The following is a 25,056-nucleotide window of genomic DNA, read 5'->3' as shown; positions in this document are numbered from 1 at the left end:
TTTCAATTCTTCCAGTTGCCTCGTCCTCTCTAACATTTCTCGCATCGCAGCTGTAAGAAAGTGTACATAGAAACATTCGTTATAACAATTGTACATTGGTTTTAATCAGGAATCGTTGGGGGATTTATTTCCGAGAGTCAACTTCTTTGCAGACTCATCTGTTTACAAACACTGTCGTGTGCACACAAACGCACAATAAAGAAACCAAGCTCACAACGGAACTTTCAGGGCTTCAAAAACACGAACACACTCATTACATCATCATCATCATCATCATCATCATCATCATCATCATCATCATCATCAGCATCAGCATTGTATCTCTATGTTTGACGAAACAAGCCAATCAAATGCTGGCGAGTCGAAAAAGCACACAGGGCTTGTTCGAATATAAACAAATAATATGAATACAATTCCAAACCATAGACCAAGAAGGAGTGCTTCCTCATGATCTATGGTCCAAATGTCAGCCAATTGGTCCCAAGAGGACGTAATTACACGTTACAATAATTCAAACAGAAATTCATCATCACAACAAACATAAACCAGGGATTTATACCATTTCCAAAATAGGTCTTGTGATTGTAACTCACCGGTTAGATACCCTATTCGATTACACAACCCTCGTTTATTTGATTCTTGGCATATCATCATAATTATTCAAAATTCTGTATCATAAAGTTTGTTTGATTGAGTTGTCTCATGTTTTCCGAATGTTGCATTTCCTAGAAATGTACTGAATATGTGCGTCAAACCTTCAGAACTGATTTTCTGAGCTTCGAGATCGTCGTTGGCAGTAATCAGATTAGTTCTTTCTTTGTCCGTCCTCCTCAGCTTCCCTGCACGTGCAACACAAGCATAATGTGACACAGGCCAATATACCAAAAAGACAACATGTGTGTGTGCACACGCGTGTGTTTGTGCGCGCGCCTGTACGTTCGTGTGTGTGTGTGTGTGTGTGTGTGTGTGTGTGTGTGTGTGTGTGTGTGTGTGTGTGTGTGTGTGTGTGTGGGTGTGTGTGTGAGAGAGGTTGTCTGATTAATTGATTGATTGATTAATTGAATGATCTTAAGAAAACAAAAGGATAGAGGCTTCAGGCATTCTTAGAGAGAGATAGAGAGCGAGAGAGATAAAGAGCGAGAGAGAAGAGAGAGAGAGAGAGAGAGAGAGAGAGAGAGAGAGAGAGAGAGAGAGAGAGAGAGAGAGAGAGAGAGAGATTATATGACCGATTGACTCAGTGATAGATCTTTATAATACATAAGTATAAAGGTTTCAGACACTTTGTTCTGGTATTCTTAATGCTTGCACAAGAGAGAAACTGTAGGCTATAAGAACAAAGGAAAACGAATCTAGTCTCACCTTCCAGATCATGCTTGGCGTCTTCCAGAGAGGCCTTTGCATCGGTCAATTCCTCCACAAAACCTGCAATTAAGCCAATGGGTAAATCACATGTGGCATGTCCCATCTAATATATTCGTCTGCAACTATGAGATAACTTGAAATCTTTAACAGAAAGTGAATTTACCCCTAACAAAATACACAGTTAAATCACACATTCAAACACGTGCACAATGAGCGTACACGCAGGCACAGCAAGCAGTGATCCTGTAGTGGTCAAACCTCCCACTTTAGAGGCATTCTCCCAATTTGAAAAATGCTCTTTAAAAAGCGTAACCCACATACTTAACCTACATACTGAAAACTTTGTTTATTTATTATCCCACATCTCAGGCTAATGTACACCAAATATGAAGTAAATTGCTGAAGTAATTGAGGAGTAATTAGCAATTGAAATGGTGGCATTTTTGGGGGTCACCCTGTACATGGCTACAGTGGCACCTGCAATGCGGGGCCCCTCAGATGAGAGGACACCTTTAGAAAAAAGGACACTTTCTGTTGTCCCTTTGTCTTTTATTTTGATCAAAACATACCTGTCGTGAAAAGCTACAGGGTCTGCAACGTAGGGGCAATTCTTTCGCGGATCCATTGTAACGTAGGGAAAGGACAAGAAAGAGGGCGAATACAAGTAGGAGGGAGGGGAGACTGAAAGAGGGGCGTCCAAAATGTTTCAAATAAAGAGAGAGTGAGAGGGCTGCCAAGCATAAAAATTATGATATTTATCTCTCCGATGTGAGATTTAAGACGGCGAAGAGTTAAATAAAAGGGGGTTGAAACACTAACAAATGGAAATACAGTGTAAAATTAAATCAAATAAGATAGAAAAGGACAGAATGTGCAACAAAAGGTAAACCGAAATGTATTTATGTTAATTGCTGTTTTAACACATCTATTATCTGAGGTTGTTTTTTTAATTTTATGCAAGAACATTCAGAAAAACCAACAAATGAAAATCTGGAGTGTTAAAATCGTGTTAGTGTGGCTACCTCTGAGGGCCAGATCTGGTATTTTCGCGGCAATTCCCGAATTTGGATTTGTTCCCGAAAGAGCATTGAAGTCAGAACATTTAACGTACACCCTTGAAACTGTGGCGACTTATCCTTTATCGCAACCCAATGTACACCAAATATGAAGTAAACAGCTGCAGTAGTTTAAGAGTTTAAAAAAAAAATTTTAATATATTTTTTTATTTCTTTTATATACACATAAACACAACATAACATACAGCATACACAGAGTTTATCAACATAAGGTATGGCTGTCTTAGCGCATACACACGCACATACCTAGACAAGACACAGACATAGACAGTAGGGTGGGTTGTTGAAAAGACAGGGGACATGGAAGGGGGGGGGGTAACTGAGGTTGGGGGAGGGGAGGGGGGGGGGGGTAGGTGGGGACGGTGGTCACACTTTAGCCTCCAAGTATACAAGTATGGGGTTTAATTATCGACATAAAAGTACTGTATAACATGTTATGAATAAATGGGTCAGGGGGTATCACATTCAAAAATGTTCATACGAAATCAATCAATACAATTATCCTATGGCAACAATGAAAAAAGTGTCTATGTTAGGAAACGCTACCGTTGCTGAGCTTTGGTTCAGTTTTGTGTGTTGCATGTAGTTGACTTATTTGTACTTTGTGGGAAAGTACCGATATTATATTTTGTAAACACAATATTTATGCTTGGACGAGAATGCAGGTGAACTTTCTAGTCCTGTCAAAACAAGTTGTTTACCATGCTGTTTTAGTCGTGAGTTCGTGGCGTTCGTTCGGATTAAGTGTGTCGGCGCTTTTGATGTACGTCAGAGAGAATGTCGCTAGTTTAGTCCATGCACGGCTCGTATAATGTAGTTGTATCGTGTTCGGTCTGGAATATTCTCGAGATTGAGTATTTACTATATATGCCAGCGCGATTTGAATGTTAAAAAAAGCTTCTATTTGAGTTCTGCTAGTTGTGCAGTTATATGTATTGAATGCTGAATAAATCCTCGAACTCATTTTGACGAGTTGTTTTCTGCTGCTGCGAAGACGGGCGACGTAGAATAAAAGAACACATCTATACGACGTTTGAGAACTTGTGGCAATCTCAAGTGTCGTGTAACAGTCTATATAAACACCAATCCTTTGCAAATTTACCATAATAATTATTTACACTAGCATTATACTTTTCGATCAAAAACCTTTGTTTAACAATTTTCACAAAAACATTTAGTGTTGGAACTGTCTTATTTAATTTGGCTCCAAATATACTTTGTTTGGCAAGGAGAATAAACAAATCAAAAACAGAATCGGTATAAAAGTTGTCTAAATACCCTAAAATGACAAGCTCTTTTGACAAATTCAAATTACTGCAATGTGTGAAATTTAGGCATAACCATTCTGTGAAATCAGACCAAAAAAGCTTAACTCTTGTGCACTCCCAAAACAAATGTTCTAAGGTTTCCTCTTCCTGTGTACAAAAGCTACATAGTGATGTGTCAGAAATTTTCATCAAAAATAACAGGCGTTGAGTGGGAAAAATTCTATGTAGTATTCTATATTGGAACCACCTCAGGTATGTGTCTTGTGTAGTTCGCCTTATTGTCAAAAACACCTTTCTAGCATTTACATCAAAATTCAATAAATTAGACCATTTTTCCATGCACTGTAGATTGCCATCATTTTTCACAAGATGGGTATATATATATGTTTTACTCCACCTTTAGCTATTTGTTTCCATACAACATCATCACCAATATGAAAAAAACATTGTTTAAGAGTTATTAGCGTTATTAATGGGTAGCATTTTTTTTGGGGGGGTCATCCTATAGTATTCTTCATGAAACCTACCTTTGAGTCTGTCACAGTTGGCTCTGAGCGCATCCCTGTCCTCGGTCAGCTGTGCCACCTGGTTCTCTGATGTGGTCTGTAGCTCATCTCTTTCGTTGGTAAGTCGGTACAGATTGGCTTGCAGCTGCACTATCTCTTCTGTCAGACCTACACACACACACACACACACACACACCTACACACACACACACCGCACACACACACACACACACACACGTACAAACAAAATTATGCTGACCTGTTTATCCGTACTATTTTGGAGTAATTTATTACTATTTTTTTTAAGGATTTTGAAGACTCCATTAGAGTCCTGTTTACCCTTACAATTTTGGAGTAATTTTTTATTATTTTGTTTAAAAAAATTTGATTACTCAATTTGAGTCCAGACTACGATTTTCAAATTTGCTTCAAATTACTTAATTACGTTTGTGTTGCTAATGTTGGCGTTTGTAACCACTGGGTTACTATGTTGGTCATCAGATTACTATTTTTTTTACTTGACTCTTGTCAGGTTTTGGGGGTAACAGGTCTGTGTGTAAGACGCACTCCGGGCACAGCAGGTATTGAGTTCAACTGTACAATGGGTATTGAATTCAACAGTACAACGGGTAATGAATTCAACAGTACAACAGGTATTGAATTCAACAGTACACCAGGTATTGAGTTCAACAGTACAACAGGTACTGAATTCAACAGTACAACAGGTATTGAGTTCAACAGTACAACCGGGTATTGAGTTCAACAGTACAACATGTATTGAGTTCAACAGTACACCAGGTATTGAGTTCAACAGAACAATAGGTATTGAGTTCAACAGTACAACATGTATATACTGAGTTCAACAGTACAGCAGGTATTGAGTTCAACAGTACACCAGGTATTGAGTTCAACAGTACACCAGGTATTGAGTTCAACAGAACAATCGGTATTGAGTTCAACAGTACAACATGTACTGAGTTCAACAGTACAACAGGTACTGAATTCAACAGTACAACAGGTATTGAGTTCAACAGTACAACAGGTATTAAGTTCAACAGCACACCAGGTATTGAGTTCAACAGTACAACATGTACTGAGTTCAACAGTACAACAGGTATTGAGTTCAACACTACAACATAATTCTGATTATATACAGCAATCTTTTGGAGAGAATATGAATTCCGATCTCAGCCAGATGAAATGAGAACTCTGTTTTTATCCAGCAAACTTCCGATGGGGATCGGAATTCTGATCTCATCCAGATAGTATCAGAATTCTGATTCTATCCAGATAGATTCGGAATCTAGCCAGATTCCGACCTCAGTCATTATACACGGAAAACACCAACTGTAATAATTCGTCTTTTTTCATATTTTGTGAAAATAAATAACGTAAAAGTGTGAATTACATGGTCCCCAATACCAAAGATGTACAAACATTAACAAAACACTCAAACAGCTAGTAGTTTTACTCACGTCCAAGGCCTTCAGTGGTTTTCTGCAGTGCTGCCTCCAGTTGCTGAATTTTATCTGTCGCTTCTGTTACCAAAACAAGGTGAGAATGGTGTGATAACCGATACGAAAAGGCACTATAAGCAATTCAACAAAATCTAAAAAAAAATGACATGTAATATGCGTTAAAAATAAAATTAAAAAAAGATTAAAAAACAAAGAGAAAAAACTCGTCTCGCAAGTAAATTTGAGATTAAATTTATTTTTAAAACTTAATTTTATTTCTTTTCAAAAATGGCTGCTCTATAGCTGAGAAATGCGGGTCGCTTCCTCCCGATGGAAAGCAAGCAGCAACAAGAGTAACGCTACCCAGGCGTGTGCGTCTTGAGGTGTGATCATGCAGTCACTTTTGGCAGAACAAACAAGGTTTCACGGCGATGACATGGAGGTGGAGCATGGATGCCGTCTCGTAGTCATTGCACAAAAGTTGACCATTGTCCGTCCCGGCCTAGATTCGAAGCTCTGACCCGAGGATCACTAGTACAGTTGTCTTCCAACAGAGCTACCAGCCAGCCTCTCCCTCTAATTGATCTGTGTATTTATAACAATTTAGAAACAAAGCCAAGCAAATTGGAGACCATAAGATAAGATAAGATAAGATAAGATAAGATAAGATAATGTGATAGGGTGGATTGGAGGGGGGAAATAGGCCAGGAAGCATAAATGAGACGCCAAGTCAGAGGTTGCGATAACGTGACTTTTATTTAACGTACACCAGAAAGCAGACACCAGAAAGCAGACACCAGAAAGCAGTGTCTGATGACACATGAAAAGAAAAGAAAACATAATATAAGTACATGGCATAACAAGCTAAAACGCACCATTCATACCAATGCATCCTAACCATACATACACAATAAACCTACTATATCAAGGGAACAGAGGGGGAGGGGGTAGAAGAAAGAGCGATTGGGAGACAGGACCTATTATCCTTTACAACACAATAGATATCCGAGGACACGTCACGTCTGCACGCATTGAAGCGTGACGAGGGCCGATAATTTCAAGGTCCATACTACTAAGTTACTAAGGGGAAGTTACTCTAGCTATGACGTCACAAGGCACGCTACGTCGTGAACAAAGACACTCAGCTGTCGCGGGAAACAAAATGGCTGACACACATACATACATACATACATACATACATGCATACATACATACATACATACATACATACATACATACATACATACACGCCATAGCATCAATCATACGCTCAGAACACATCATAGAACTGATTAAACATAGCAAATACAATAATACCAAAGAAACAATATCTACTTACAGTTCCTTCCTCAATATACACCTAAGCCGCACACAACTCGTCGGAACTTAAATTACGATCCCGGTCGAAAGTCACTTCGCTGATGTAAAACCAGCTCTAAAACGTTTCTCACACACACAAAGTCTCTCTAAACAATCCTCGAATCAATCCTTCGCCAAAATACGGTTATAATGGCTCAGCTACACTCCTTACATTAACACAGTAATCGTTCAATCAAAAGTTAAACAGCACAAATCCAAGCCGATACGCACACTGACACGTCTTCACACTACGAAATCACACCGGGTACTCATCAAGCCCACGCTATCATTCTGCCTCTCGCGCGCGCGCACTCATTCAAACAGTCAACCAATAAAAAACCAGCCTCCCTACACATCTACAATTAGCTACAACACACAATAATCCTAGCGGGAGACACAACTTGGGTCAGGGGAAAATAATAGACGGGGAGTAAAAGAGAGGGACAATGTGACAAATGGATTTGTACATAAGTCAGTATTAAAAGTATTTAACACATGTGTACAGATTGGCTTGCCATACTTGTGGTTCACAGGAGTGTAGAAATCACCTGTTGAGAAGAGGTGACCTATTTTTGTAAAGTATATCTCCATTGGCTGCTATTGACCAATGAGAAAGAAGATTGTTAACAGGAGGAAGCCAGGGTTGGATTGTGAAGGTTAGAGCATGACCGACAGTTGAAGAGAAGAGACGTGTCTCTGAATGTCTCCACGTTTGGGTTGTAATGCTGCTCACCAAACATTGAGGTCGAATACTGTACGACTCGTGTTGTGGAAGAATCATGAGTGATTCTATGCTGTGAATATACAGGTATTTATTGAATTGTATTTTGCTCAGTAATATTGACTTGTGAAATGACTGTGAGAGTCATGTTGTAAATTGGGTTGGAGAAGCGTGAGCTGTTGTCAGCCATTTTGAAAAGGAGTGTGTATGTTCTTTTGTAATGAAGTTACTTGTAAATGAGCTGGTGTAAATAATATAACAGCATAAGTTAGTTGTCGGATAATTGAACAGTATTGAGAAAGAATAGCAGTATTATTTCGTGGAAAAGTTTATCTAAGAATTGAGACTTATGGTAGCATAAACTTTTTACGCAGCACCCCGGTCGGAGTGACGAATGGCACCACTCGGCGGCGGGAGAGAAAGAAGAGACGGGCATTCCCTCCTTGGCGCCACGGATCCGTTGATTGTGGGCGCAAGGTTGTATCAGCGCTGGAGTTCTGGAAACCGGTGGAACCTCACCCCATAGTCACCACGAGCTGTATTTCGTCGTGGGTGATATGGATCCAGAGTATGTACCCGCTTAATAGTGAGTAGTCATTGGACATGTGTGAATTACCACTGAAGAAACATAATCGTCAGAAGGATTGTGTGAGACGAAGACGTCGTCAACTGAGAATTACGTGACATGTGAAATGTGCGTAAAGTGAAACTGTGTTAAACAGGAAACATAATCGTCAGAATAATTGTGTGAGACGAGGACTTCGTCAATCGTGAGACAGTTAGTCTCCTACGCGTTTTCAAGATATTATTCTTCTTATACATGAATGCAAGTGATTTGTAGACTGCATGAGAGATAACATATTTGTATTTTTGTGTTGATGTTACAATATAGGTACGAGGGCAAAGGGCATTAATTGTGTTCAGTCTTTGTGCCTTGTTTGAGTGTTGTGTGTGTGTGAGACGGGAGTTTGTAAACAGAGTAGCACACGCATTTTTCTGATAGAAGCATAAATACACACAGACACTTACACGAAAAACCATCCGTAACAGACAACAGTACATGAAATCGCCACACGGCTACAATAAGATAAGATAAGATAAAACTTTAATTTCCATTTTCAATTTACATAAACATGGAATTTTTTCTTTTGGCACCACATCGCATTTCTAATAACACAAACACACGATCAACAAGCATACCGTCAAGTCTGCGTTGCAGGGATGAACACAACTGTTCTGCATCTTGACGCTTCTGATCCATATCCTGGTAACCTTTCGTTAGCTCCTCTGTGACACGAGAAGGAGACTTTGTTAAGCTCAAACCGCCACTGCTTAATTTCTGATCAACGCAACCTTCCATCTTAGCGTTTAATTCCATGTACTCATCCTCCATTACTAAAGCAGCCAAAGACGAAAGCACAAATGAAACAACCCTGATAATGAATTATCACCTGAAGTTCTGATTAAGATGGACACACACACACACACACACACACACACACACACACACACACACACACACACACACACACACACACACACACACACACACACACACACAGTGACACATTCAACTACAATATGTACAACAAAGGTGCGATTAAAAATTTGAGACACGTCAAAGCGAGTGATAAGATACGTACATAATCACTCAAGTCTGAGCGAGCTGTAAAAGCGATTCAACTGAAATCACTCTTCAGCCTTGCCATGTTAATTTTTAAACAAACACACACACACACACACACACACACACACACACACACACACACACACACACACGTGCATATGCACACTCAGTCCTGAACAGAAATCATACCTGCATTAGCCACCTTTTCCGAGTTTCGAGAAATGGTTGTGGACAATTCATTGATCTTTTCGTCCTTCACTTCTCCCTCTCTATCCAGTTCTGTCACTCGATCTGCAGATGGTCACAATAATTGGTACAAGTAGAGGTCAACAATACTATCCAACACTACAATACATTTTCATTCAACTAAATTCTTTATTGTTATGTAAGTGTGTTTAGAATGCAACATATTTTGTAATCAATCAGACTTCTAGTTAGAGGTCAATAGAGGTTACACAATGTTCTATTTATAACTCACGTTGGGAATCCCGAGAGACTTTCTTTGTTTAGTGGGGCACTTACAGGGGTCGAGGGTTGCCAAGACCCCCTCAGTGCCCCACTAAACGAAGAAAGTCGCGAGGGATTCCCAACGTGAGTTACAATAGAACATTGTGTAATTTCTTTAGTACACTTTAATGCACACACACACACACACACACACACACACACACACACACACACACACACACACACACACACACACACACACACACACAAGACTGTCGCTCCACACACATATATATTCACCCACACACCAACACACCCACATACACCAATACACACACACACATACATAAATAAGACCCTCGTCCCACACACATGCACGCACGCACACACATGCACGCACGCACACACACACACACACACACACACACACACACACACACACACACACACACTCCCCCACAACACACATACATTTGCCCGGTCTTCCTATCAGAAGTAAAACATCATAGTGTCAACTGCCCGAGCTTCCTATTAGAAGTAAAACATCATAGTGTCAACTGCCCGAGCTTCCTATCAGAAGTAAAACATCATAGTGTCAACTGCCCGAGCTTCCTATCAGAAGTAAAACATCATAGTGTCAACTGCCCGAGCTTCCTATCAGAAGTAAAACATCATAGTGTCAACTGCCCGAGCTTCCTATCAGAAGTAAAACATCATAGTGTCAACTGCCCGAGCTTCCTATCAGAAGTAAAACATCATAGTGTCAACTGCCCGAGCTTCCTATCAGAAGTAAAACATCATAGTGTCAACTGCCCGGTCTTCATATCAGAAGTAAAACATCATAGTGTCAACTGCCCGAGCTTCCTATCAGAAGTAAAACATCATAGTGTCAACTGCCCGAGCTTCCTATCAGAAATAAAACATCATAGTGTCAACTGCCCGAGCTTCCTATCAGAAGTAAAACATCATAGTGTCAACTGCCCGAGCTTCCTATCAGAAGTAAAACATCATAGTGTCAACTGCTCGAGCTTCCTATCAGAAATAAAACATCATAGTGTCAACTGCCCGAGCTTCCTATCAGAAGTAAAACATCATAGTGTCAACTGCCCGGTCATCCTATCAGAAATAAAACATCATAGTGACAATTAATAATAATAATAATAATAAATGAGCATTTATATAGCGCAACATCATAACTTTACAATTATGCTCTTTGCGCTTGACACATTTAAAATTAAAACACAGTTATACAAGCATTTACATCTACATTCATAGTCAACAACGCTTAATTAAAAGCATACACCATCAAAGATACATTACAAAAGATTCTTCCACTAACTAAATAATAACAAGTCGCGTAAGGCGAAAATACAACATTTAGTCAAGTAGCTGTCGAACTCACAGAATGAAACTGAACGCAATGCCATTTTTCAGCAAGACCGTATACTCGTAGCATCGTCAGTCCACCGCTCATGGCAAAGGCAGTGAAATTGACAAGAAGAGCGGGGTAGTAGTTGCGCTAAGAAGGATAGCACGCTTTTCTGTACCTCTCTTTGTTTTAACTTTCTGAGCGTGTTTTTAATCCAAACATATCATATCTATATGTTTTTGGAATCAGGAACCGACAAGGAATAAGATGAAAGTGTTTTTAAATTGATTTGGACAATTTAATTTTGATAAAATTTTTTATATATTTAATTTTCAGAGCTTGTTTTTAATCCGAATATAACATATTTATATAACTTGTTTTTCTTTTTTTTTACATTTAGTCAAGTTTTGACTAAATGTTTTAACGTAGAGGGGGGAATCGAGACGAGGGTCGTGGTGTATGTGTGTGTGTGTCTGTGTGTGTCTGTGTGTGTGTGTGTGTGTGTGTGTGTGAGTGTGTGTGTCTGTGCGTGTGTGTGTGTAGAGCGATTCAGACTAAACTACTGGACTGAAAAATTTGACATGAGAGTTCCTGAGTATGATATCCCCAGACGTTGTTTTCATTTTTTCGATAAATGTCTTTGATGACGTCATATCCGGCTTTTCGTGAAAGTTGAGGCGGCACTGTCACGCTCTCATTTTTCAACCAAATTGGTTGAAATTTTGGTCAAGTAATCTTCGACGAAGCCCGGACTTCGGTATTGCATTTCAGCTTGGTGGCTTAAAAATTAATTAATGACTTTGGTCATTACAAATCTGAAAAATGTAAAAAAATAAAAATTATAAAACGATCCAAATTTACATTCATCTCAGTTATTCTCCATCATTTTCTGATTCCAAAAACATAAAATATGTTATATTTGGATTAAAAACAAGCTCTGAAAATTAAAAATATAAAAATTATTATCAAAATTAAATTTTCGAAATCAATTTAAAAACACTTTCATCTTATTTCTTGTCGGTTCTTGATTCCAAAAACATATAGATATGATATGTTTGGATTAAAAACACGCTCAGAAAGTTAAAACGAAGAGAGGTACAGAAAAGCGTGCTATCCTTCTCAGTGCAACTCCTACCCCGCTCTTCTTGTCAATTTCACTGCCTTTGCCGTGAGCGGTGGACTGACGATGCTACGAGTATACGGTCTTGCTGCGTTGCATTGCGTTCAGTTTCACTCTGTGAGTTCGACAGCTACTTGACTAAATGTTGTATTTTCGCCTTACGCGACTTGTTTTGTATCACACAGCAACCAGCAGAACTTTTTATATGAATTATTCAAATGGTTTGATAAAGTGTCAATTGATATGAACTAACCTCCCCCACCCCCTACACCTAAAAAAATGGGGTGCAGAGACGGATCAACTCAAACACACACAAACACGCATTATGAAGCTGTCTCGGACACAGAAAAAAACACCCAAAAACCCATACAGTCTATTTATGCCGTATGAGGGTTAGACGTCACGCGAAGGAAGTACTGAAAGTCTCGGTCATTATTATTTTGAGCGGGCCGAGACTAGTTGGCAGTCGTGTCCCTGTAAGTAGGCTACATGCAGACAGACAGATCTAGATCTAGTGTCTCGCTTTCTTGCACAGTTTCACCTATGCTCTTTCTGTGTGTGTGCGTGTGTGTGTGTGTGTGCGTGTGTGTGTGTGTGTGTGTGTGTGTGTGTGTGTGTGTGTTACTGTTTGTCGATTTCTTACGTGAGCCTTGATGGCTTCGCCTCTTGTTTTTTTATAACAGACCCTGATTTGGTCCATTTTTTCCAAATCCTTATGAAATTTGGCCTCAGGACATACTAAAACCCTTGCAGGACGTTAAGAGTTCTGATTTTAACAATGGCAAGCATGATCTTTTTCTGGTCATCTTTGGAACAAAAGACTATCAAATTAGTGGTATGTTAGTTTAGGCTTAATCATTAGACTGTTAATCTCTGTTTTGCCAACATGGAGGTCAGCAAGGGTGTATAGAACAACAAAGCAGCCATGCCTACCTTGTCATAAACACCCGTGTGCACGCCGTGGATCGTGTAACTCTGCATTTGCGCCACCGCAACGTTTTATCGCTTCACGCCGACGAAGAGGCAAGCTGCAAGGTAGGTCTCTCACAGAAAATGAAAATTTGTAGGACTTTCAGGCATCATCTAGATTCTTCATTAGTACATTTTAAAGAAGTATATACTCAAGGTCTAAGGTACGTGCTTTTTTAGTCGAAATGTCAGGTTTCGGCAGTTCAGAAGGTCGATTTCTGCTGGAATTGTAGCTGAAATTGCACGATTTGTCCCTTCCTTCGTAACTTCAACGAAACAGCACTAGTTGATGCATTCCCGTGATGATATCCTGTGAGCTAAACATGTCCTTTGTATTCTTGATGAATGCTGTTGCACAATTTTGTCTTTGGGTGACGCACGCGGCAAAAGGAAACACAAACAATTAGACTTCATGTTATACGCCACCGATGCTTTGTGTAATTCGCCACCGCAATTTCACGTCTTGGATGTTATTCGCCACCGCAACTGTCTAATGAATTGCATAATATGTTGAAGAGTTCTGATTCTGTCACTTCCAATTGAAAATATTGATTTGGAGTTGTTCAGTTCAGTGTATAGTTCAGCTTTTGTAGAACACGTTTCTGAGACGCACCTGGCGGCGTTTCACTCCCACATTCTTCGTCATTCTTCTTTCCCGAAAAACGTCACGTCTGTCAGAGGCGTTCTTTTCTCTTCCAGCGTCAAACTGATGAGTTTTTGTGTTGTCGCTGGTAATAAGAATGACTGAATTTTAGAATTATTTCACACACATAAACACCAACGAAGCTTAAGAATTTTAGAATTATGTGGTATTTGGCCCCACAATGTTTTTAACAGGAGCGTTCCAGGCCCAGTTTCAGACTCAAGTGACCGCAAATCAAACAGGAAGAGGTAGGTTCCATATTGTCAAACTTAGTGATTTCAGCCACTGAGTGTTTATTGCTAGAATGGCAAGAATCGCTGCGCTCTTCAATCACATATGCTTATACAATAACTTTTCTGACGGGATACGAGTGGTTTGGTTGCAGATGGATTTGGAACAGTCCGGGCAAACCATTGACAGCTTCCTTGATGTCAGTGATGTGGCAGAAGTTACTACTCGACCACCAGTGACTTCGACACCGCAGAAAAAGAAGTCAGAGCAAAAGCAGTGTTTATGCCCAGAATGTGGGAAAACATATAAACACCAACGAACATTAAGAAACCACAGGCTCTTCCATCACACAGAGGGTGGGGGTCCAAGGGTTACCTGTGGGATGTGCAAAAAAACATTCACGAGGTCTGCAGACCTCCAGTCACATGTGAACAAACAGCACATCGGGCAAACACCTTTCGACTGCTCCAAGTGCCACAAAAAATGTGCGTGCAAACGCAATGCAAACCCAAACCGCCACACATGTGTGCAAATCACTAAGTACGCGTGTGATGTCTGTGGCAAAGAGTATAAACACAAATCAACACTCAAGGCTCACACCAACACACACACACACACACACACACACACACACACACTTGCTCACTCCTGCCCAAGAAGAAGAAGAAGAAGAAGAAGAAGAAGAAGAAGAAATACTACAGTTTGATTTGTCAACTCATGGTGCCTTTAAATCCTTTGCATAGGCAAGATCACGCCACGCCCCTGAGTTTAAAACTTGCAGCACTAAAGTTAAAATGCTCCTATCAATTGCTGTCAGTTTTGTGACAAAAATAAAGGTTTAAATGCCTCCACGATGTTGATGCGTTTGAAAATAACAATTTGCGTAGTGCGGTGGCGAATAACAAAAAATGCGGTGGCGAGTGACATCTAACATTGAATTGATGCGGTGGCAAATTACAGAGAGTTGTTGACACTCTGTTTTTATCTGCTTCTTGCAAAGTATACATGGAACTATATACAGAGAAACTACACGTGGAGATTCATAAAACATTAAAGTTATCAGTGAACATGTCCAAGAACAACCAGTAATCTCCGTTTTGTTGCATTTGACGCAGAAACTGAAAATATGCCCAAAACATGGGGAAACGAGAAGAAAAACAGATCGTCACGATCACCAGGGCCATCAAAGCATAAAAAAATATATACAGAAATATAGCTAAGGATATAAGTATGTGAAATGCAACACTTGAGAACATGCTGAGTGCCTAGCATTCTAACAATTTAATTTATCATTCGAGAGAAGTTGCGGTGGCGCAAATGCAGAGTTACACGATCCACGGCGTGGTGTGATTTCCTTTTAATACGCCTGATTTATCCCCCCCCCCCCCCGCCCCTATCCCACCTAACTTTTGTCTGTCTGTGCGTGCGTGCGTGTGTGATAGAAACTTTAACATTTCGTCATTTGAAGACGTCACACGCACGTATGTGCGTGCGTGTGTATGTCTGTGGTAGAAACTTTAACATTTCGTCATTTGAAGACGTCACATTATGGCGTAAGAGGGTTAGACGTCACGCGAAGGAATTACTGAAAGTCTCGGTCATTGTTACTTTGAGCGGGCCGAGACTAGTTGGCAGTCGTGTCGCAGGTATTGTTCTCTCTCTCTCTCTCTCTTTCAACTTCAGGCCCTTCAAGCGTTATTATTCTGATTTGTTTCGTTTTGGTTTCATTTTTCATTGCTCATTTTTCTTTTTGATTTATCTCCCTTCCCCCTTCTTTTGCGCTTGGAGGACATCATCTTCTCTGATAAGTCGTTTTGATATTTGTATTGTTGTTTTCATTTTTTTTTTAACCTGTTGAAGACCATTAGGTCGAAACGTTGTTCATTGTCATTTGTTTGTATATTTCGTTGCGAGTCCAGAATATTAGGTATTACTCTTAGGCGTGTCCCTGTTAGTAGGCTACATGCAGACAGACATATCTAGTGTCTCGCTTTCTTGCACAGTGTCACCAATGCTTACTGTGTGTGTGTGTGTGTGTGTGTGTGTGTGTGTGTGTGTGTGTGTGTGTGTGTGTGTGTGTGTGTGTGTGTGTATGTGTGACGGAGTGATTGAGTTTGTGTTACTGTTTGTCTATTTCTTACGTGAGCCTTGAAGGCTTCGCCTCTTGTTAGTGTTTATGTTAATAACATCTGTCAGTATATCTTCATTTTGAGATTCCCTTGCGATGTTAAATTTGTATGGTCTTAAAAGTGGAGTTCCACTGTACAAAGCCGTCATGGCAAGGGGATATCAATGCATAGGGGACATTTAGAACCCGTGATTCCACGGTAATGAGCGTTTGTGACACATCTTACATTTTCGGTTTAAATAAGCTGGGACACACAGGACACTATGAACATGCCTTAATGGCTTGCACAAAACAACTTTCAACAGATAGTATCACTCATAATATCTCGAAAGGCTGAATCATTTCAGTTTAAGGCTTGCGCCTAGATCTTATAGGATTCCTCCTTTTTTAACACTGATTAAAAATGTGGATCTCACAGTCACATCTAACAATAACTTGTAATAACGAAGTTACAAACAGGGTCTGTGTACACAAGAGTGGACTCACGCGTGTGGTCCTCTGTTTCTTGTGCAAGTGCTGCTTCCAGCCTCTGAGTCCTGCCTGTTAACTCTGTTGAAAACACACAAACAGTTCATCGTCATTTTAAGTTTAGAAAAATTTGAAATTGTTTGGAGAGAGAGAGAGAGAGAGAGAGAGAGAGAGAGAGAGAGAGAGAGAGAGAGAGAGAGAGACAGTGAGGGTGAGAGAGAGAGAGAGAGAGAAAGACAATGACAATGACAATGACAAATTCTTTATTTACGAGGGTAGTGGCATAAGCAAACAGGTGCTTTTTTACATCCAGCCCTCGCCCATGGGAGGGTTTAATCTAATGATAATACGTTTAAAAAATGTTGGAATATCAATTAAAGAAGTAATAAAAACAAACAATGAACAAGCAAACGATTAACTTAACAGACTAAAAAAACAAACAAAAATATACATACAAGCGAACATGACATATTATTGTCAAAGGCATAATGAAAACTGTATCAATCAAGCAAAAACGTGTGCAACTTCGAGGAAAGAAAAATTCTGTGAACTGAGGAATCAATGGAACAACTACGTTGCAAATAATAACAATGTAGCATCGTTACATAAGTCATGTTATGAAATTAATTAGGTACATGTATCTACTGAAACGTGTAAAAGGTAAAAATAAGGCATCAACAATATAAACATGTTCAGGCTAAGTGAGAACAAATGTGCCATGTATAAGGAATGAGAAATATTTGTCTTTAAAAGTCTTGGCATTGACGGAATGTCTGATACCGCTTGGAAGTGAATTCCAAAGATGAGTCCCCGAAAAGAGTAGGCTGGACTTAAAAAGATCTATACGAGGCCGAGGAGCATACATTTTTGAAGGGTCTCTTAAATTGTGCGAAGTGAATTGAGAAGAAAGAGGTGCAGGCGCTCTTCCAATTATGAGTTTATGCATCAAAACGCCTTTATTGTACATGAGTCTTGATTTAGGAGGAAGGATGTTTAGAAGTTTATAGTCTTCGTTGGAAACCGAGACTTGTAATAAAATAACTTTGATTGCTCTTTTAGGTATACTAAATAAAGGTTTCAGAGTTTTTGCACTCGCACAATCCCAAAGTGTTGACGCATAATCAATGATTGATTGAATGTGAGCGTTAAAGAAAAGTTGCCTGGCATGCCTGTTCAAGAAGTGTTTTATTCTGGACAACAAGTAAAGCCTCTTGGAAAGTACTTTACATACTCCTGTAACGTGATCAGTCCATGATAAATTATTATCAAGAATAACACCTAGAACTTTGTGTTTATTAACTTCTTCAACAATGTGATTATCAATCGTTAAAGGTGGAAGTTTAGATTTTAAGTTTTGGCGTTTTTGTCTGGTGGTAATAAGCATGCTTTTTGTTTTGTCTGGATTAAGAGCCATGTGGTTTAATTCGGTCCACGCTAAAAGCTCGTTTACACTTTCTTGAAGTTGTTTTGACAATACCTTCACATTTGAGTGGGAAGTGTGAATAGTGGTATCATCAGCGAAGAGTTCACAGTTACTGCTTATGTGTAGGGGAAGGTCATTAATGTAAATGGTGAAGAGAAGAGGGCCGAGTACAGATCCCTGAGGAATGCCGTAACCTATCGACTGCATGCTAGACATAGAGCCGTTGGCGCACACAGCTTGTACTCGATCAGAAAGAAAAGACTTGATTAACGATATTGTATTATTTCTAAGGCCGTACAGTGCGAGTTTCCTAAGAAGTAGGTCATGATGAATCACATCAAATGCTTTAGCAAAGTCAACGAAGAGAGCAGCACATAATTTATCTTCGTTAATCTTGCTCAACCACTGATCAACTAGAGAAACAAGTGCTGTGTGGCATGAATGATGAGTTCTGAACCCCGACTGATTTGGGTGAAATAAAGCATTTTCGTTAAAATGTGACATAATAAACTTGTTAATATGTTGTTCGAACGGCTTTGATAAAACCGATAAAATAGATATTGGCCTGTAATTGGAGGGTTCTGTTTTATCCCCTGACTTAAATAGTGAAATAACTTTAGCCTGCTTTAACACCACTGGAAAATAACACTTATCTATACAGAGATTATACAGGTGCGTTAAAGAATCAGCAAGTACAGGGGCTGCTAATTTAAGAATCTTCCCGTCCAGACCATCAATTCCACGGGTTCCTGTTTGCTTGAGGTGCATGAGTGCATTACATACTTCTGTTACAGTAATAAATGGAATGTTTGATTGCGACATTATATTTTTAGATTCACAAAAATCTGTTAGAATCTTCAAATCATTTAAATGAGTTTTGTCTTCGGGAACGACTTTCTCAGCTATGTTAGAAAAATGTTTATTCAGTTCCTCGGAGGATATGTCTTTAACGACAGAGCATTTGGATGTTGATTGTTTATTTGTTAACTCATTTATTGCCTTCCACATTGACTTAGAATTTTGTTTTGATGATGTAAGTTCCTGAAAATACTTTTTCTTTTTCCATCGCTTCATAGATGTAACTTTGTTTCTCTGATCTCTATACTCATTTTCCAGCCCTCTTTTTTTCAAAATATCGCGATAATCCGCTGCCTCTTGCAACTCTTGATCAAACCATTTTGGTTTCAATTGATGCTTAACCCTCTGGGTTTTCAATGGAGCGTGTTTATTATAAACCTTTAAAAAAGCATCATGCCAATATCCAAAAGCTTCATCCGGATCAGTCAAATTATAAACATTTTCAAGTGGGGAGTGCAACAAATCCTCAAGAAAATCTTCCTTATTAAATTTTGAAAACGAACGATATGTTATTGTTTTATGACCAGCGTGAGGGACTTTTACACCTTTACGGGACCAGGTGACACACACGGGGTAATGGTCACTGCAGCCGTGTATTGGAACACAGACTTCAGCTATATGGTGTAAGTGAGATACGTATACATGGTCAATAAGCGTTTTTGAGGTGTTTGTTACCCTTGTGGGGGTTTGCACAACCTGATTTAAATTATAACATTCAAATATATCTAACCATACTTTATTTGGTTTAAGTAAATCAATGTTAAAATCACCAAGGATTACTGTTTCTTTTCCCTCGAGCAAAACTGCGTCTAACATGGAAGAGAGATTATCCCTCCAGTTCACTCGTTCAGATGGGTTCCTGTAGCAGAAACCAAGTTGTATCGCTGGGGCTCTTTTTAATTTTACTTCTATCCACACTGATTCAACAGAGTGTTGCTCTAGGTGGGTAAGGCGTGTAAAAGTTAAGGATTCACTGATATAGAGTAATAATCCAGTTTCTGTGTGTGTCTGTGCATCTCTGCGTAAAATGACATAACCCGGGATTGTGAGCTCGGAGTCTGCTACTTTACTCGACAGCCTAGACTCTGACAATCCAAAAATATGAAAAGGTTTACCAGAGTTATACAGGATTGACGAGATGTCTGCTAACTTATTAATGACATGATTTATGTTTAGGTGTCCAATTCGCATGCCCTCTTTTGTGGGCCATGCACTGCGCCCGTTCATCATACAATATGGTTAATCTGTCAGTAAGACAATTACATAAACATACAAAAGAAGAAATGCACAAGAAAATCTGAAGAAAAATAAGATAAAAATAAAAATGGTAATGACGCCGTTTATATAATGGTATTTAAAAGAAACCGCAGCTAAAAACGAAGTACCTATAGTTAATTACGTCAGTAGGCACGTCAAACCGGAGGTAGCAACAGCTATATATTTCTCTTCGTTCAGGCACTCAGTCTATGATGAGGTGAAAGAGAAACTTTGAAAGTCCTTTTTGGTCCCAAGCAGAAAAAAATTTACTTCCGTGTCATATGAACAATACTGTTTTCTGCTTCCTTAGGCTAGCAAGAAAAACATGTAGTCACAGTCCTTAAAAACGTCACTGTTCTTCAAAACGGTGCACAACTTCGACTGTCCTTCCAGCAGATGAATATGACACCTGTATCAAATTAAAAATACTGTTTCCTGCTTCCTGCTGTCACTCAGACAATAGTGATTTCTGCTTACGTAGCTAGCCAGGAAGAAAAGTATGTATACACTGAGTCAGTGTTCTTCAAAACGTAACATTACGCCGTGGAGACACTTTTAAAGTTCACGCGAACATCAACTATGAGTATAATCGTAGTTGATAAAACTGATGAAGGATAGGAGGCCGTGTCTGTGCAAACACACATTCCGCTGTGGGTAGATGTCAATACTTGTTTGAACAGTCAGCATGTTGTTCTGGCACACGCGCGCACACACACACACACACGCACTCGCCAGAACAGCCGTTTGTTCAAGCACCATCTACGTAATCACACAAGTGTAGAATGAGTTCCGTAGCTATTAAAGTTGCTGGGACCGGAGAAAAACTGCTGAAGCGGGGCTGCCAGTGGCCTGCAAGCACGATAGGGCTCTCCTTGGTACTCATGGCGGTGTAACACATGAGGAGGAGGAAACATGGAGGGAGGAAGGTATGTTGGCGGGTACCAGTCGTAGGGTGTCGCAAAGGGCATATGACCTTGGCCGACCGTTTGTGGTGTCGGCCTGTATGGTGGTGGGACGCTGACACGGCGTTGTTGGTATCCGCTGTCCGTCGTCTGCATGTAGCCTGCCGCACTGTTTCCATGCTGTTGTCTCGGTACTTGACAAGGAGACAAGTGCGGCGGGCTGAGTGGAGGGCCGTTACGCAAGTGTTCCCGCTGCTTCTGCTCATGGGACTGTTCTGCATCACTGGCGCTGCGGCTTGAGGGCTGATTAGGGGCGCAGTCAACACTCGTTGGGTTTTGTGGGGTTGGTAGTAACGGCCCCCGTCGAGTGGTTACAGTGGGCTGACCGGCGTATTTTATGTTGCAAGCAAGCCGGATGGTGCCTTGGCGACTAGGGTGGAGGGCGTCCCTGTAGAGCGCTTTGCGGGGGGCACCGTTGCTTGAGAGGAAGGTGTCTGCGTGGTCTACAAAAAGGACGTTTTCTTTCACACAAACTGTTTTCAGAGAGGTGTTAGAGGACAGAATTGTCTTTTTCAACAGGTGTTCTCCGCTGGTTGGTATGATGGAAGAGGCGAAGATGCGTGCCTCAGGGAACACCTTTCTGATTTGTTTCAAAAGTACGGTCCACATTTGCTCTGTAATGGTGGTCCTGCGGCACGTATTTACACCTATGTGCACGACAACTAGTTGCACTTGTTTGCACTCTGGGATATTCCTCAGCCAGTGAGACAAGTCATCTGTGTCAAGGCCTGAGACACTCAGGTTCTGTGTTTCCTTTCCCCGAAACATTAAGTCAGGCTTCACTGGGCAGAGTACCGAATCGCCCAGCAGGACGTGTGTTGTTGAAGGCGACACTCGGTACTCCGCTAGTTGTCCTCTCGGGGTCAGGGCAAAACGTTCTTTGTTTTGGGGTCTGTTTGTCATAGAGGATGCTGGTTGAGCCTCTTTTCGGCCGACGTCCTTCGAGGCTTCACTCGTACTTGCTGGTTTACTGACTGCCGAAGCATATGAAGTGTTTGTGGGTGCGGAAACACTGACAATGTCACTGATACAAGCAGACGTTTTAATTGGCTCATGCTTTTTACCGACAGGTGCCTGACTGACCGATCCAGAGACAGACGGATCTAACACAGAGAACCTGTTTGAGAGCTCAATATCCGTTGACATTGGTGAGGTAGAGTCATCTGTGTCTGCATCAGTCTGGGATCCGGTGTCAAGCTTGCTTTTGTGGTTCTTTTGGAACAGTTTTTTTTGGTCGCCGATTTGTGATTTTAGTGTATGATTCTGCTTTTGTAGTTCCGCCATTTCTTTTTTCATGGCATTTATCGTGTCCTGCATTTCTTCATGCTTTATTTTCATGTGGTGTTTTAGTTCAGACTTAACTTGTATTTTTGCTGTCTCCAGAAGGGATATGAATTCTTCGTAGCCGAGTTCTGGGTGTGCTGGTGGGGTATGTGATGCAGTGCGTGCTATGGGGGAATTAGTGACGCCCGCAGAGACTGGAGACCGAGAGAAGGCAGACGCCTCAGCGGCTGTGGTATCACTAACAGTGTTCACAGGGCACACGTCAGACTGGTTGTCAGCGGCTGTGACATCACTATCAGTGTTCCCTGGGCACACGTCAGACTGGTTGTCAGCGGCTGTGACATCACTATCAGTGTTCCCTGGGCACACGTCAGACTGGTTGTCAGCGGCTGTGACATCACTATCAGTGTTCCCTGGGCACACGTCAGACTGGTTGTCAGCGGCTGTGACATCACTATCAGTGTTCCATGGGCACACGTCAGAGTGGTTGTCAGCGGCTGTGACATCACTATCAGTGTTCCCTGGGCACACGTCAGACTGGTTGTCAGCGGCTGTGACATCACTATCAGTGTTCCCTGGGCACACGTCAGACTGGTTGTCAGCGGCTGTGTCATCACTATCAGTGTTCCCTGGGCACACGTCAGACTGGTTGTCAGCGACAGAGGGACAATTTGCAGAGTTTATGACCACAGACGCAGGGCACTCGCCACAGTAAGAAGACTGGTTGTCATCGGCAGTGGCAGTGTGGTGGGGAGAAGGGGGTGGGGGTCGATATGCAGAATCAGAGGCGAGTTCACCGGACACCTCAAGAATTTCTTTTGATTGTGCCGATTGTGAGTTGATAGGGGTGGGGAGGGACGAGGTAGGGGTTGCAGGACATGAAGGAGAAGACGATTCGGAGGGGGCGGAGTCAAGCACAGCCGTAGAACGAGATGATGAATCGAGGCTATGTGCTCTGACCCTCAGTCGCCGGGACGTCCTGGTTGGCTGTTCCTCGGTCTCGGCCTGATGACTTTGAGTGTTGGGTGTGGCCTCGGTGTCACGCAACACTAGCCCCCCGCTGCTTGTTCGCTCAACGGGTGGCAATGACAGGAGGGAGATGTGAGCCCGTAGAGACGTGGCAAGTTCAGGATGCTGGAAGATGGAGTTGATACAATCCACCAGGCTCCTGAACTCGGTGTCCTGCCAATTGATACACTTTGTACCCTGTACCAGAATTGTGCCGGTCGTGTAGTGAATGGTGATTGTGACAAGTTTCTTTTTATTGCACTTTACTTGTATTTTGGTGCGGTACAGGTCTGGGGAAGGCAAATTGTTTGGTATTTTGTTGAGATTGTCATTGTCCTGCACATCTATTTTACGCAATGGACTATCTGCTTCGTCAACCCAATGCACACAGAAATTGTCGTCACTGTTTACATCCCGCATATAGCGGAGGTAGAGTACCTGTCTCGCAAGTGGCATCAATTTTTGGGGAATTTCAAAAGTCAGCTGTTTGGGATCTTTCTTGGTATCTACAACGGGGACCCAGTCCCCCGTGGTGCTGTTGAGTTTAAGTGCCATACTTACTGACATTTGACAGTAATGGCACTTCTGCGTTTTTCAGAGAGTACTTTTGGAATGGTTTTGCACATCACTTTTGGCCATTGTGTTAGAGGGGGGGGGGCAGACTAAATTTACATGGTCCTGTTTAAGGGTTGGTTATGAGCCAACACACAGTGTATACACTCACTAGATCATAACACACCGATGGGTAATCACGCCACAGCTGGGGAGATGATCACTGGAGCATGACGACACTGAGCACGAAAAATCCCCTCCTCAGAGGAAGTAAGAACGACCACAGAGCACACCACAAGTCAGTTGCGTCATGCTGACACACACACTGGGCAGACTGTCTAGACCTGAGGAAAGCTGCACAGACAGGGATACTCTCAGATAAGCTCCACTACACGCGTGGCGAGCCAGCGTCACGATGCTGCATTACGTCACACCGCCCGGTCCGATCGGGCATCACACAAAGAGAATACACATCGTGATGAAGATAATTAATGAAATCCTCACATTCAAAGCACAAAATTACTCCCTGTCGATTAAGCAATTCCTTATGGTCACTTTCGTATACTTTTAAACACGAAAACACAACTGTAGCGTAAAGCAGATGTTTGAAAAGCCGGAGCACATGAAGCGTGCCTCCTTCTCTGTCGAGGTAGAGAGAGAGAAAGAGAGAGAGCGAGAGAGAGAGAGAAAGAGAGAGAGGAGGAGGAAGAAAAAATAAATGTCAACCCTTGAGGAGGGACTACCCCATCATTCAAGATGTTTAATTACAAAAACTAAAATGCATCAAACAATCAAATTAATATCAAACTGTCTCAATCCAATCAATAATTCACGTTGATCTCTCGAGAGACAGCCTACCTGTGACACTGGCTTGCAGCGTAGCACACTGGTGTTGCGAGTCACTCAGCCTGGTGACCACGTCCTGGTGTTCTACCTCCAGACGTTCTGAAACATTGGATGA

General features: G+C 41.2%; 1 protein-coding gene across 2 annotated transcripts in view; it reads right to left on the bottom strand.

Annotated features, from left to right (window-relative positions):
* The window catches only part of LOC138983647 (adventurous-gliding motility protein Z-like), a 165,972-nt gene that overhangs the window by 28,208 nt on the left and 112,708 nt on the right, over positions 1–25,056 (bottom strand). For both annotated transcript variants that reach the window (XM_070356930.1, XM_070356936.1), the window contains 9 exons: positions 24,954–25,040; positions 16,770–16,832; positions 9,566–9,667; positions 8,950–9,036; positions 5,688–5,750; positions 4,234–4,380; positions 1,360–1,422; positions 756–839; positions 1–50 (listed from right to left, as the gene is read on the bottom strand). The exon at positions 1–50 is cut by the window's left edge and continues 13 nt beyond it. In XM_070356930.1, the coding sequence (XP_070213031.1) occupies positions 1–50; positions 756–839; positions 1,360–1,422; positions 4,234–4,380; positions 5,688–5,750; positions 8,950–9,036; positions 9,566–9,667; positions 16,770–16,832; positions 24,954–25,040 (746 nt within the window). The remainder of the gene's footprint in view (positions 51–755; positions 840–1,359; positions 1,423–4,233; positions 4,381–5,687; positions 5,751–8,949; positions 9,037–9,565; positions 9,668–16,769; positions 16,833–24,953; positions 25,041–25,056) is intronic.

This window comes from Littorina saxatilis, linkage group LG1, assembly GCF_037325665.1.
Source record: "Littorina saxatilis isolate snail1 linkage group LG1, US_GU_Lsax_2.0, whole genome shotgun sequence".
NCBI classification, from domain to species: domain Eukaryota; kingdom Metazoa; phylum Mollusca; class Gastropoda; order Littorinimorpha; family Littorinidae; genus Littorina; species Littorina saxatilis.
Note: the sequence above shows the minus strand (reverse complement) of the source record. Positions and strands in the feature narration are given on the sequence as shown.